The sequence below is a fragment of the Eptatretus burgeri genome, chromosome 9 (assembly GCF_056783735.1).
Source record: "Eptatretus burgeri isolate ZD-2024b chromosome 9, Ebu_testis_v1, whole genome shotgun sequence".
Lineage (NCBI taxonomy): Eukaryota > Metazoa > Chordata > Myxini > Myxiniformes > Myxinidae > Eptatretus > Eptatretus burgeri.
Genome location: NC_140969.1, coordinates 46471136 through 46487425, shown reverse-complemented (window position 1 = coordinate 46487425; position 16290 = coordinate 46471136). Strand labels below are relative to the sequence as shown.

The window sequence follows — 16290 nt, the reverse complement described above, 5'->3', positions numbered from 1 at the left end:
ACTCCTCATTCAGCACCTCGAGGGCCCCCGAAAGGATATCTAAAGTCTCCGCAAAGATGACTGCATCATCTGCAAAGTCAAGGTCCGAGATCTTGACATTCCCAAACGATGCACCGCAGCTAGATCTCTCCGACATCCTCCCTAAAATCCAGTCCATACAAGTGCTGAAAAGTGTGGGGGCCAGTACACACCCCTGACGAACTCCAGTAGCAACTGGAAATAAGTCAGAGATGGTACCACCACACTTCACAGCACTCTCAGTACCAGAGTAGAGTTCAGACATCAGATCAATCAGTTTTGGTGGCACCCCACGAAGACCAAGAATCCTCCAGAGGACATCCCGATTCACTGAATCGAACGCTTTACAGAGATCAACATAGGCTGCAAGCAGCACCTGCCGAAACTCTCGTCTGCGTTCGGTGAGGACACGAAGGGCAAGGATACGGTCAATCGTTGACCTCTTTGGTGTAAAGCCTGACTGCTCTGGATGCTGGTGCTCAAGCAGATGGTGGCAAACCCTATCAAGAATTATCCGAGCAAAGACCTTACCCGGCACTGAGAGCAGCGTCACCCCTCGGTAGTTGTTGCAGTCTTGGCGATCACCCTTCCCTTTCCAGAGAGGGACAACAAGGCCCCTCTTCCAGTCAGTTGGGATGATGCCTGTGTTCCAGGCAGAGCACAAAACTGCATGCATAGATCACGAGTGCAGCATTTCCACCAGCCTTGAGAAGTTCAGCATGGATGCCACAGATCCCTGGAGCTTTGCCCCGTTTCAACTGGTTCACCGCAGCCCGTGTTTCCACAAGCGAAGGTGGACCACAGTTGATTCGAGGGTCAGCAACAGGGATTGTAACACCCTTGACGTCCAACTCGACAGCTGGGGGATCAGCCTGGTACAACTGCTCAAAGTAACCGGCCCAGCGGGCCTTCACTTCAGACTCCTCTGTCAAGAGCCTACCACTCTCCGCTCGAACTGCAGTGCTCCGAGGGATGGGCTTGGATGAACGCAATGCGCGAATTCCCCTGCAAGCGGGACGAGAATCACCTGTCCACAGGTGATGCTCTACCCCCTCACAGATTCCTCGCACATTGGCCTCCTTGTCCACCCTCAGTGCACGTACAGTTTTACGCCTCAGCTCCCTGAACAGCTCAGCTCTGCGGTGAGCTCCAAGACATCCACCGGCAACATCAAGGAAGGTGGTCTTGAAGGCACTCCACAACTCTTCAGGACCCCCCAAAGCACGCAGACCCCCCCAAGTGTCCACTCAGCCTGTCCGCAAACTCCTCAGCTACTCTCTCATCCCTGAGCTTGGCAACATCCAGCCGAGGCTGGGATGGTACCATTCTCCAGGATTTAAGGTGCAGCTTTAAAGTTGCTACAACAAGCCTGAGGTCAGTATTGAGGAACTGAGCACTCCGGTAGACCCTGCAGTTCTGGATCATCCTCCAACGACCGTCAATGAGGACATGGTCGATCTCCTTTGCCACACCGCCAGCGTTGGAATACCAAGTCCAGCAATGAGCTTGTGGGCGCTGAAACCATGAACGAGCCACCCTAAGACCATGACTTCTTGCAAAGTCAAGGAACTTAGTGCTATTCTGGTTCATAGTTCCTGACCCATGGGGACCAACACACACCTCATAACCATCCCTATCAGTTCCAGTCGATGCATTGAAATCCCCCAAGACTAGAAGTGTATCTCGTCTGGGGCACTGATCAACCACAGACTCGAGCATGGCGTAGAATGCATCCTTCACGGTGAGATCACGCGCCTCAGTCGGAGCATAAACAGAGACCAGGGAAATGACACCTAAGGAGTGACGAATCCTTAATCTCATAATACGCTCGTTGACCGGTGTTACCTCAATTATCATTGGGGTCAGCTTATTGGACACAGCTGCAGCACCTCCTTGGGTATGGTAACCATCAGAGCGACCAGACCAATAGTAGGTGTAACCACCCACCATTTTCTCTCCGCAATCCGGTCTCCGAACCTCAGAGAGAGCTGCAATCCCGATGTCCAAACGCTTGAGCTCAGATGATAACAGAGACAGGTGATCATCCTCTCTTAGGGATAGGACATTCCAGGCACCCACCCGAAGGGACCGCCTCAGGTTAACCCAAGGAGACCGCCGTCTGGTGGACGACACCTCAGCACCACTCCGACACACTCTCCCGCAATCTGACCCAGGGATGTTACCCCGTGGTTTCCCTCCTATCATCAAAGATTGGGGGTCCCGAAGGCTTTGCCCCAATCTCGTCATCCGGTGAGCTGCCCTGCGAAGGGAAGCTGCACAGGAGGTACTCCCACGGAGCAGGTTTTCAGATTTTTTTGCGTTTTGCAGAATGATGGGTTTTACGGTGGCCGGAGTGCAAATCCTGCCACCAACCTCCTAATGAAAGTAACCCAACTGCAGGAGGACGTCCGCAGACACAGTTGGACACTAGATATGGATGGCCGTTGGCTCACAAGGAGCTCCTCCGCCCTTTGACAGGTTTTTTTTTATTTTTTATTTTTTTGTATACCTTGGTCGAGGCTCGTATGAGAGCTAACACACAACTCACAGCAAGGAGGCATGAGACAAGAGGGGTGGGAGTGGAAGGGACAAAACAGTGGGGAACAAACACATTAGGTGAACTGTGGAAGGGAGAGGGATGGGGATGGGACGGGGAACATGGCGAAGAGAAGATGGACATTTCAGGGACTTTCAGGAAGGAAAGCAGGAGAAATGAAGGAAGTGGGCTTGGGTGGATTATCGGGGGTAGAAAAGATCGAGGATTTGGATGGGGGAAGATAAGAGGTGGTGGTGAACAGCTGTTTTGAAAGCCTGGAGGGAAGAATGGGAAAGAATAGAGTGAGGAAGTTTATTCCAAAGGCGGGAAAAAAAAGAGGAATGAAAGAGTGAAGATGAGCAGTGATTCGTGATTTTGGTAGTTTTACCAGAAGGGGGTTGTTGGCGGACCTTGAGCGCCCTGTGGAAATGTGGTGGGGACAAATCGCAGAGAGAGCAGGGGGGGCAAGGCTGGAGAGGAGTCGGTAGAAGACAGAAAGACCACCGACCAACCTGCGGTGATTGAGTGAGAGGCCCAAAGACTCAGCTTCATTGCGTGAGATGCCGATGATCTTAAATGCCCTGGTTTCGACAGCGTGAAGCCGAGAAAGGTGGGAGGCAGGAGCACCAGTTTTTTTGTTTTTAATCCTGCTGGGTGTCCATATCCAAACACCCTCCTCACCAGAAAACCTGGTGGGGGAGACGGTTTAGTCGCCGACAACCCGACCATGGAACAGGTGAGTACAGGTTTACATCGTACCTGTAGCAGGTCACAGATCGAACCTGACCTGACATGAATGTCTTCATATGGAGCCACCAAAACTGATCAATCTGATGTCTGAACGATACTCTGGTCCTGAGGTGATACCATCATCTCCGACTTGTTTCCCGTTATTACTGGAGTTTGTCAGGGGTGTGCTGGCCACCACACTTTTCAGCGCTTATGTGGACTGGATTCTGGGGAGGATATCGGAGAGATCAAGCTGCGCTGCGTCGTTTGGGAATGTCAAGATCTCTGACTTTGAATTCGCAGATGATGCAGTCATCTTTGTGAAGACTCTGGAGATCCTTTCGGGGACCCTCGAGGTGCTGAATGAGGAGTCGGAGCCGCTGAGATTATGGGTTTCCTGGGTCAAAACGAAGATCCAGGCTTTCAACGACATCTCCGATGCTGCTATCTTGTCTGTACCTGTTTGTGGTGAGGATGTTGGGGTCACGGAGAGATTCACTTTCCTTGGCAGTGATATTCGTGTTTCTGCTGGCTGTGAGCCAGAGGTCAATAGACATCTGGGTCGGGCCTGGGGAGTCATGGATTCACTGGATCATGGGGTGTGGCGCTGTCAGTACCTGTGCAGGAGGACAAAAGTCCAAGTCTTCAGGTCCTTGGTGCTTCCAGTCTTGCTCTACGGATGTGAGACTTGGACTCCGACCAGGGATCTGAGACAGAGACTCAATTCCTTTGGTACCAGGTCTCCTCGGAGAATCCTTGGCTATCGCTGGTCAGACTTTGTGTCCAATGAGCGGTTGCTGAGAGAGACTCAAATGAGATTTGTTACCTGCATAGCCCGTGAGCTTCAGCTGCGGCTGAATGGATATGTGGCCCGTTTTCCTGACGCTGATACTGCTCACCAGATTCTTTCAGGGAGGGAGACTCGTGAGTGGAGGAAGCCAATGGTCCGACCACGTGCCTCGTGGTTACAGCAGGTTGATCCGCATCTCAAGGAGATGGGGATGGGCCAGGGGTCTGCCTGGGGAATGGCCATATGGAGGCCCCTGGAGTACCGGTGGAAATTGGACGCAGCGACGTGCTGCTCCGCATGAATGCATGCCCCCATACCTGACCTCACCTGCATCTAACTATAGAATTTAAATGATTTAACTTCAAAAAGTTTTTATCAACTGGGCCTTGGATCCAACTCTTAAAGATGTATGTCCCAATGTGTGTTCAAACTCAAGTGCAGCAATGGTGCTTCAAATTTACCTGCAGTTTTGTTTCAAACTATTGTTACTTGGGGGGATAAACAGTTCGACGTTGTGTGAAGAATAATACGGACCATGTTATTGCATAGCATAGATTCTTCTTGCAACAGCTATTTGTCTCGAAATAAGTCGTATTGTAAAACGTGTACTGAGGAGGCAGTGAGTGTTAACTTCAAGACAGTGTAGAGAAAGTTTGTTGTGCAAAATGTCCCGTTTCCAAGCGAGGCCGGGTGAGGACTTGGGCAGGAAGGCACCGAAATGCACGACACACATTTAAAGGCAACATCACGGCCGTGGCTGAGGGTGGCACACTGTTCTCAAACCACACTGTAGGGTGGGATGGACTGAACAAAGGTGCTGCCCACATTAGTGGGCGGCCAATGAAAGTGATTCGCTGTGTATTTGGTCGGTCCCAAAGTTTACAAGGGCTGTAGCCACACTGTTGTTGCAGTCGGACCTTTAGAGAGGCAGCACCGCTCTCTTCATCACCAGTCTCCTGCCATGCGCCGCACCAGCCTGCACGGGTCATACTGTCCCTTGTTCAAGTCCTCACTCATTTCCCGTTGTTGTGCGAGTACAGGTGTTTATTTTTAGCACCATAATGGGTTATTTCTCTCCTTGTATGTGTTGGTATGCCCTCATCCCAACTTGTGCTCGTCAACCGTTTGGTTCATCCGTTTTACTGCTTGTGTCTTGTCTACCCCTTATCCCCATATTTATTTTTTCAATAAACAAATTTTAAGACATGTTTTCCCGTCTTTTGCAACCGCTTGCTGCACCACCAGGTTCGGCTGCCATTTGGGTGACCTTTGGAAAACAGTAGTTGAAAGATTTAACGCAGTAAACTCTGTTTCAGAATCTGCGGGGCCATTTCAGAATCTGTGGGGGTCTTACGAGAGGACAGCTCGGAGGAGTTTATGTTAATGGACACCGCTGATGCGGCATTATACTCAAAAGTAGGTCGCTTATCCTGTCATTGTGCAAGCTTTTGTGTGATCTGATTATTTAGACTATGTGTGAAGCAAGTACAAGAATTTCGGTCGACAAAAATCTGTTGTGCCACAACACACGCCAGTTGTGCTCTTTTAACACAGATATTTTTGACAAGCAATCACCACTATTCTGCACAACCAACTGTCTGTAAATTTCAACAGGCTCACCATTCTGATTGACAAGACATTTCATAATTTACCTCTGCCACCGAAGGTGGAAGGAGGTTATTTCTTCACCCCGTCTGTCTGTTTGTTTGTGTGCAAGATCTCAAAAAGTTGTGGACGGATACAGAGGAAATTTTGTGGACAAGTTGGGTGTGTGACAAGGACGAACCGAGTCGATTTTGGTGAAGATCCGTATCTGGATACGAGAAATTTTTATGTGATTCTTCACGATTGAGACATGACACCAAAAACGATATATCGCATAATATTGTAAAAAAGTTATGGACGGATTCGGAGGAAATTTTGTGGACAAGTTGGGTGTGTGAGAAGGATGAACCGAATCGATTTTGGTGAAGATCCGGATCTGGATACGAGAAATTTTATGTGATTCTTCACCATTGAGACATGAGACCAAAAACGATATATCGCACAATATCGTAAAAAAGTTATGGACGGATTCAGACGAAACTTGGTGGACAGGTTGGGTGTGCGACAAGAATGAATTGATTCGATTTTGGTGAAGATCTGAATCTGGATCCGGATAAAATAATTATTTCTTAAAGTATTTCTTCACCATTGAGAAATAGGGCCAAAAAAGATTCATCGCATGATATTTGAAAAAATTATTGGGCCGATATGTCCTCGCGGATCAGGAATTGCAAGGCGGAGGTATGCGCTCTACCGAGTGCCCTTCTAGTTTCCTATTTCACCTCTTCATTATCCTGCCTTCCCAACATCTTGATTCTCAGCACGTACTTTAATGCAGGAAATGCGTGATTATGAGTATTGAATGCCAACACTAAAAAGACAAATTCCCTCGAAAATTACGAATGTAAACATGATATTCCGCCTTACATTAACAAAAGTCAATAAAGGTTCAACCACCCTCATAATTTTCATGCATCGTTTCAAGTAGCTCGCATTTAAAATACCAGTAGCTAACTGTTACAACACAGCATGTTTAGTTCCAACAACCGATCCCGCACACCTGTGCGCAAGAAACAACCCGACATGGGACCTCCATGGTGTCCCTCATTTTCTCTTCTAGCTGCTCCTTTTTCTCCAATGAGTGGAAGTACTGCTGCTGTAACTCTTCATCAGCCTGCTCACAGAAATCAACACATCACTCAAACCATCCTCTCACCTCTCAAGAGAAAAACTCATGCATATAAAAGGATTAGGTACGGTGTGCTGTATCGATTTGCTTTTCTACCTCCACACATCATGTCCCATTTTAATCAGGGTTCGGCAGCTCAGGGCACACAAAATTGGCCCAAGTTTTTCATAAACTGGTTGGCCAGGCCTGCCTTTCCACTGGAGCTAGTTCTGACAAGGATTGAGCATTTTGCCAGGATGTAGGTGAAAACCTGCCTGCCCTTAATCAAAATCCACAATGGGATCTTTCACATTCACCAACAACAAATGGAAGCAGAACCCAAGTTTAACTACCCATCCTGTGGTTGGTGCACTTTCTAATGCAACACTCTGCCAGTGAACCCTCCAGTCTTACAGTTAATCGTTGGATCAAAAATAAAACCCATACCAGTCATTTTTAATATACATTGTCGAGGCTCATGGAGGAGCTGTGACACAGAATACATCAGGACGTAATATGACAAAAAGAATAGTAAAAAGAGAGCGGGTGGGGAACACACAAACAGCACGGTTGACAGACAAAATCGAGGGACACGGAGAAATAAGGGATTTGGGGAGGAATGAAGGCTAGCGAAGGACACAGGAGGTGAACAAGATGGATACAGCAACAAACTCTCAATCACAGAAGTAGAAGGAAAAAAACAAACAAACAAAAAAAACTTGGAAGGCGGTGGGCCTGGGGAGGGTTAATGGGAGTAGAAAAGATCACCCAGGCAAAAATGCTACAATTAGAACTATAGTACATGAGAGTTGTGATCTCATGTACTACAGTAGTCTGCAGAGAATTACTACAGGAAAGGAATGTTATTTTTGCCTGGGCATGATAGGGATGACCTGAGATGGTGGTGACCGGCTGTCTTGAAGGTCTAGGGGGAGGAATGAGATTAAAGAGACCGAGGAAATTGGTTCCACAGGAAGGAAAGATGAGGAGTGAATTAGTGATAGTGGTCAGTGAAGAAGGACTTTTGGAGTTTCACTAGAAGGGGGTTACTGGCAGACCACATGTGCCCTTATAGAAACCTTGGGGGACGGGAGTGGGAAGGGAGAGCACGGAAATGACAGAGGGTGCAAGACCAGAAAGGAGGAGGTTGAAGACAGAGAACACCGAGGCACCAATCTGTATGTGATGTGAAAGTGATAGGTCCAAATACTCAGCTTACTCATGGGAGATTCCAATGTTTTTGAAGGCCTTGGTTTCCACGGCATCAAGCTAAACAAGGTGTAAGACAGAGGCACAAGCCCAGAGGGGACAGCATTGCTCCATCAAGCTGCAGATGAAGGACATGTGGGTAGATAAAAGTTCAGATGTGCCAAGGAAAGACTCTGCATGATGGAGAATGCCCAGTCGGCGAGTGGTTTTGGAGGCCAACTTAGATATGTGTTTTTTTCCAAGAAAGATTGCGAATAACAGGGAGCCCCAAAAGTTTGAGTGAGTCAATTTCTTCAAGAGGATTAAGAAAGTAGTTGGAAGGGTTCACCAGTCAGTCCTTTCAGAAAGAGTGAAATTTGTCAGGATTGAAAGACATATTCAAAGTGTTTGATGATCTCATAATTTTATCAAGGTCTGCAGAGAGGGAAGAGGCTGCTGCATATCCATCTGAAGGATGAGGGATGGTTCGGCACAGGGTGGAATAATCAGCACAGAGATGAAGAGGATTTTCCAGAGTCAAAGATCATTGATGAACATTGGGAATATGACTGCTCCCAGAAGACTGCCTCTGGGCACTCCAGCCTTGACAGGGAGAAGAGATTAAATGGTCCGGTTGAGAGCCACATGTTGGCAACAACAGCAAAGGAAGTCAATGAGCCAAGTGTGAAGTTGGCCTTAGATGCCATTGGCAGAATTCAAAGGCTCATGTGCCATAATCGCATTCCTACTTCAGGTTGAACAACCTTGTTCTACGAGCCTCAATTTCATACACAAAAAAAAGACAACTCAAAGGCAACCAAAAACAACAATCGTTTTCAAACGTCACGAAGAGGGAGTCTGTCACTCGGCCTCGTCAGCAATAAAACATGCGATTTTAACAGCACATGATAAAAACACCGACCCTTTAATATAAAATCACACGACTCAAAACAGATCTCACATAAATGAACATGCAGAAACCATTCACCACTGGATTGGGTGTCAAAAACTGAGCAACAGAAAAGGTTATTACACTTGATCTGGTTCTTACAATTTCTGAATGGAAAGAAGGAATTCCCTGGTTATGTCTGCTGTGTAGCTAGTAGCAGCCCCAAAGGCAAATCAGGATTCACTACTGGACACAAAATTGCAAATTCAATTTTCCCAGTCAGCAAGTCCTCATGTTGTTATCAAGAGTTACAGCAGAACCAGTCATATCAGTGCAAGACATCATGAGAATTGTGCAAGTTGTCTCATGATGTGGAACAGCAACAGGATTCAATTTTTGAAGAAACATTTACAGAATAAACTTGTAATGAGTGAAACATTACTGCAAGGCCACCGTAGATATTTGAGCAGAGAACACACATGCCTGTGCCACCATATCGGCATGGCTCGAGCTCGCTCGCAGAATGTCCTGGAAGTCAGAAGAATGCAGAAACTCCAATTCATTGTGCAACCGCTTTTCTTGGGAGCTGCTTTCCTCAGGAGACTCGGAACCTACCACAACAAACCATATGTTGTAAATAACAAACCAAAACAAAACAAACCATGTGGACAGATCTTGTGCAACTCAATACTTCCATGGAGTAAAGAAGATTACAGTATTTAACTAGAAAGCATCTCAAAATGCATAACCCATCCGTATCCGCTATGTAGTCAAACGAAACTCGATGAAAACAGATTAAACTAGAGGGGGAGCACTCGGGAGAGTGCAAAACCTCCGCCGCCAACACTGCTGGGTCACTCAAGTGAACCTTATATCTTATTCATTAAATATGATGTCAACAGTGCTGACAGAGTTATAGTTCTTTTCTCCAACATTTTTTTTTTGGGGGGGGGGGGGGGTTGGAAATCACTTAAAACATGTAGAAATGCAAAAAAAAAGAAATCGAAATTTTGTTGAAAAAAAAAGTTGCACAAAATTTTTTATCTCTAACAATTTTTTTTGGGTGGGGGGTTGGAAATCACTTAAAACATGTACAAGTGCAAAAAAAAATTTTTTTTCTCTAAATATTTTTTTTGGGGGGAGGGGGGGTGGAAATCACTTAAAACATGTAGAAATGCAAAAACATTCTCTAATTTTTTTTGGGTGGGGGGTTGGAAATCACTTAAAACATTTAGAAATGCAAAAAAAAATTTTTTTTCTCTAACTTTTTTTTTGGGGGGGGGGACCAAGTCCAAAATCTAATGGCATGATCCTTGGACCATTCCTAACTCCCCCCCCTCCCACCAAGTTTCGTCGAAATCCATCGAGGAGTTTTTCCGTAATACTGTTCACAAACAAACAAACAGAAAGGGGTGAAAACCGTAACCTCCGATCTTCGATGGCGGAGGTTAACTAGAAGGGCCCTCGGTACAACGCATACCTCCACCCCATAATGCCTGATCCACGAGAACATATCTGGCCCAATACATTTTTGAAATTTCATGCTATATATCGTTTTTGAGCCCGATCTCTCAATGGTGAAGAACCACTTTAAAAATTCTCGAAGTCGGATCCGGATTTTCACCAAAATTGAATCAATTTGGTGTGGTCACACCTAACCTGTCCACCAAGTTTCATCCAAATCTGGACACAACTTTTTGAGATATCATGCTGTCTATCATTTTTGGCCCAATAGTGACCAACCACTACGGTGAGTAACCAATGGTGACCAATCACTTAAAAGATTCTCGGAGTCCGATCCGGATTTTCACTAAAACCTAATCAGTTCATCGTTGTCACACACCCAACCTGTCCACAAAATTTCATCCGGATCCGTCCACAACTTTTTGGGATATCGTGCACACAGACAGACAGAAAGTTAAAGTTTTGCATTGATCGGTTAGCGGTTTCAACAATTGCAGATAAAAAAATTTTCACAATTTTTTCAACAATTGCAGAGGAGGGGGGGGCACCTATTTGGGAAATTTTAGGGTCAATCAGACTAGCAGTTGTTGAGAAAATAGATTTTTGAAATGCAGACATGTACGTACGTATGGCACATGTACGCGACCGATCACTTAACCCCTGCTTTTTGCTTTGCGGGCGCAGGTAATTACAAAACTCAGTCTTCTCGTGCTGCACTGCAGACTGGGTAATGCGGCCTATTTGTACTTAGTGTGACTTTGCCCTTTGACATCTCAACCCAACTGTACACCGCTCCTTCCCCATTCCATATCCAGGCGATGCATGACGTTATCGCAGGGCGCCGAAGGAGGGGAGTACTCAGTTTTTACTGTTTGTTTTCTTGTTTGTCTGGGCGATATATCAGCCATCCTTTGAGCTTGGAAGCTGAAATTTGAAGACAAATATGAAGATGTGCTTTGACAAAACAGTATTTTTTAAATTTTTGATTGATCAATCAATTGATCAATTACATAATTATTATCGATCTATTCATTACTTATTTATTTTCTCTCATCTGGGCAATATCTCAGGCACCTTTTGAGCTTGGAAGCTGAAATTTGGACACAACAGTGAACGAGTGATTTGGCTATAAAAGGGTACTTTTTATTTATTGATGAATCAATTAATTACTTGATTTTCAAAAAGTTATAGATTTGGCTGAAACAGTGGTGGTTTTGTTATGCTACGAGCAAATTGTTTAAGATATCAATTTTTTGTGATTATTATTTATTTCTTTTAATTATGCAATTAATCAGTTAAAATCAATCAATTATTGTTCCCCACTCTCTCGCAATTCCATCTCCATGTGCTGCACGACAAGCAAGTATCATTTGTACACTTTCACTTCAGAAGTACATACATTTGTGCACATAAACTAAGTAGCATTTGTACACAATCACCTCAGAAGTGCACCACTCCCTCCCAATTCTGTCTCCATGTGCTATAAGGTGGCATCGTCGGGCACCAAAGGCACCCTGGGAATGTCGCGCACTGGAGGATTTGTTATTTATTTATTTGGCATGAGGGCAGTGTACTTTGAATGTACCTCTACGTGTTATTAATACTTCTCCATATTCTCATAATATAGATTTGTTGAAAATATGTTGACAAAATCTCAAATGGTAAAAAGGTTATGGCCTATGCACGTGCACAGAAGCGCATGCACGCACATACTTTAAGACATGGTAGGTCTCCGTTCAATCTCCTGAAACATACCCACTTGTGGAGATAGCCAAAAACAGCACCTTGCATGCACGCACGCACACACTGATGGGACTCGGTAACAAAAACTCGCCAAGCGAAACTCGGTTCGCGTCCGGCTCGGTAATTTTGTCAAAACTTTGCTGGGTCCTGGATCAACTTGGAACTCTGACAAGTTTGCAATTTTTTTATTTTAAGTTTGTATCTTGGATATGCAGCAAGATTCACCACTGAAAGCTGGCAAAAATTTGTACACAGAACACCCCCCCCTCTTTTCACTTCTGCTATACATGAGCAGTCAGCTATTTATATCTGGGCTACTTTCGATTTGCACACTAATTTTCCCGTGCAGGTAGAGAAGCCGCGTGTTTACGCATGCTGAAGTACCATGGCAAAGCGGTGACGTGGGCTATGTAAGCACCGTACAGTTTACTTAAGCAAACACACTCTTGCAAATTAATTTTTAAAAATCCTGGAGAGTGATTTACAGCTCTCGCAGATTTTATAAACACAAGTCCCTGAAGAAGTGCAAAATTGTCATGCTGAACGACGTGGAAACGTGTTTGCGCATTTTTCCTTTCGAGGAACGAGCACAAGACACATGACAATCTCAACAATGTTAACCATGTGAAACCCCAGTGACTGTTTAGATACGGAGAAAATAATTTGCGGAGTTACCATGATTGAAGATAAATGGGCATCAAAACACACTTTACAATAAACTAATGTTTACGAACCCGAAATAAATCACAGAACCAAAGCAGCACTGTAATGGAACCAATGAAGTACTGTGTGGAACCAATGAAATACGGATTGTAAAATATGAAGGAAAAGTACAATAAAGTACATGAAATCAATAGATATATAATTGAATGCAGGGATGAGTAAATTTATGTTCTCCAGGAGCATTGGATATTTTTATTCAGTCCAATCTCCGGCCTCAGCATAGCTGTTACCACAAGCGAATGTAGGATTTTCACCAGTTCCAGCTTTGCTTTCAATATTTCCTCATTTGTGGCATGTACAGATGGTACATCAAGTCCTGCTTTAACAAAGCTTGAAGGTTTGGCAAAATATTGAAGTTCTTCCGCTTTTGAAATTGGTTTAAAATAATGAAGGATATTTTATGGTGAATTATGGAAGTACAGTAATGGAGTTACGAACAGCGTAGACCTACGCTGCATGTGCTGGCCAAGCACATTGCTTGCAACTCACTACGGTGCAAATGGTAACTGTATGCGCATGGCACGGGAATTTTTTGTGCCCTCTGATCTTGTAATTTCTCTTTAAAATATTTTAAAAAGCAAATACTGTATATTCACGTGTTGTTAAATTAGTGTTTCTCTGTTGTAGCGCGAAATGTGCCGAAATGTATGCAACATGAAAATATGCACTTCTACAGTACTTCATTTCATGCAACAGCACAATATCAAAGTTATTTTCTGAGTAGACAAACAAACACAGCTCGACACAGAGTCAGCTCGGAAGGGCAACTCGCGAAGTTGGAGTTCGGGAACTCTGAGTGCAGCACGATAAAAGAGGGTCATATTTTGACAAAGTCTTAGCTATGGGAGGCACTTGTGGTGGGGGAGGAGGGTTTATAGAATGGTCGCCCTGGCATCCGAATCGCTTGGACAGAGTTTGTTGCTGCGATTTTGAATAGAGTATGATGATGTGAATGGAGTATGATCTGACCTGATGTGGCGAGTCCTCTTTCCACCCGATCTTGAAGTGTTATGACATCTCTGTCTGTCCTCTTCCTCTTTAAAGAATTGGGGTCTTCACGCTCCAACTTCAGCCCTTTAGCTCGTAACTTGCCAAGAGCTACCAGCTTCCAGGTGAGGCAGGGTGAGGGAAGGGGACAAGGGGCATATAATAAAAATAAAGAAAACAAAGATAGGTTTGAGACAACAAACAACAAACACAAACATCAATTGCATATCATTATATTTTATTATACAAGGTACCAAACTTTTACCAACATAATTATATAGAAGAGGTGGTTTGGTACTGAGGTAGTGACCCTCAAGTGTTATTGCAGAAGGCCCTCAGATAGAAGATCTAACGGGATCTATGGGGTCTTACGGGACTAATGGTTCAAATGGGATCTATAGTGTCTTAGGGTCCGAAAGGGTCGAAGCGTCTTACGGGTCTTAAAGGATGTTAGTGTTATAAACAGTCTAAGAGTCTTCGGGTTCTGGGGGGGGGGGAGTCTAAGAGGTTGTCGAAGAATTCAATTCCTCTTGTACAGTTGAACCATTTATTTAATACGTATGCATTATGATGGGGAAATCAGAGGAAATTCAAGCAACACGCTTTATCCTATGATCCTACTAATACATGGATCTTGAGTTCCATATATAATAAGCAAAAGCAGGGAAGGATGAGATTATGGAATGATATCTGGTGATTTTCAAGACAAGGTAATGACTGAGGCTTGAATTTTTGGGGTTGGGGAAGAGATCACACAAAAACCTTTTGGCAGTGGTTATTTAGAGGTCAGATTGAATTCAAAGGCTGGAAAACAATTTTACAACCAGAAGGTGATAAGAATTCAAGAACACAGGCATTATTTAAACACACATTCCATTAACGCGAGACTCCAGCTTCCAGACACCAGCATATAATTATTTAATATATGAGGATCCCTTAATATTAATAAGCTAAATAGAATAGTAGCTAATTCTATTCTACTGAATAAAGATTAAAGATTATTTGGAAGATCAGTACGTTTTGGGGAGAGGGTCTTTTACTTGGCAGACTGGGAACCTTCCAAAACAGTAAATAAATACAAGGCCATTGAAAATGCAAATGGATATATATATATATATATATATATATATATATATATATATATATATATATACATATATATATATATATATATATATATATATATGTACACACACACACACACACACACACACACACACACACACACACACACACACACACACACACACACACACACACACACACACACACACACACACACACACACACAAAATAGATACATGTTCGAGCACATAAATGCAATAATAGTGATTGTATTCGAAGACATTTCCCATTAAAGGGTTGTAACAATACATCGTGCTACATGCTAAAACTTACTTTTCAAGTTAATGATTATCAATCAAGCTTAATAATAATTGGTTATTTTCCTTTTCTCATCACGCTTAAAACCATAACACGAATTTTGGAGAAATTTGCATCTACAAGGTCGAGGTGTCTAAAGGTCTACATGTCTAAAAGGTATGTTCCAATAGTCTATAATTAATGGAGGTAATCAAAAGATGTAGTAAAGGTCCAATAATAAGTAATTCATAGACATTCTTACCGTTCAAACAGTACGTAATTAATAGACGTACTCACAGGTGTCGACCAGAACTTCACCTTGATAAGGGTTCACCATCCACCCAAGTTTTTCAGTGTTATATACAGTCTATATAAATATACATAGATACAGTGTCTATAGAAAGTCTACAACCCCTTTCAAAATTTTCACCTTTTGTTGCCTTATTGCCTGGAATTAAATTGCATTAAATCAGACTTTTTCCACCTTTATTTACACATCATGACCCACAACTTCCAAGTAAAAAACAAATTCTAAAAGTTTCAGAAAATTAATTAATAATACAAAACTAGAATATCTTGGTTGGATAAGTGTCCACCCCACTGAATTAATACTTGGTGGAAGCACCTTTGACAGCAATTACAGCTGTGAGTCTGTTGGGATAGGTATCTGCCAACTTTGCACACCTTGATTGAGCAATATTTGCCCATTCTTCTGTACAAAACTGTTCAAGCTCAGTGAAGTTGCATGGGGAGCGTTGATGGACAGCAATCTCAAGTCATGCCACAGATTTTAGAATGGATTTAGGTTGAGGCTCTGACTGGGCCACTCAAGGATATTTATCTTTTTGTTTCAAAGCCATATCAGTGTAGCTTTTGGTCGTTGTCATGCTGAAAGGTGAACTATCACAATTTCAGCTTTCTTGCAGATGGCAGCAGGTTTTCCTCTAGGATTTTTCTGTATTTTGCTCCCTCCATTTCCCCTTCTCTCCTGACAAGTGCCCCAGTCCCTGCTGATGAGAAACATCCCCATAACATGATGCTGCCACCACCATGCTTCACAGTGGGGATGGTGTTCTTTGGGTGATGTGCTGTGTTGAGTTTGCACCAAACGAAACATTTTGCATTGATGCCAAAAAGTTCCTTCTTGG

General features: G+C 43.9%; 1 protein-coding gene across 5 annotated transcripts in view; it reads right to left on the bottom strand.

Moving 5' to 3' along the window:
• MCM10 (minichromosome maintenance 10 replication initiation factor) overlaps window positions 1–16290 on the bottom strand; it is a 150028-nt gene that overhangs the window by 27380 nt on the left and 106358 nt on the right. For 4 of the 5 annotated variants that reach the window (XM_085895050.1, XM_085895049.1, XM_085895051.1 and 1 more), the window contains 3 exons: window positions 13763–13898; window positions 9347–9474; window positions 6679–6792 (listed from right to left, as the gene is read on the bottom strand). In XM_085895050.1, coding sequence (XP_085751176.1) covers window positions 6679–6792; window positions 9347–9474; window positions 13763–13898 — 378 coding nt within the window. Of the gene's footprint in view, window positions 1–6678; window positions 6793–9342; window positions 9475–13762; window positions 13899–16290 lie in introns of those variants that run through there. The other variant, XM_085895053.1, reaches the window with a different exon arrangement.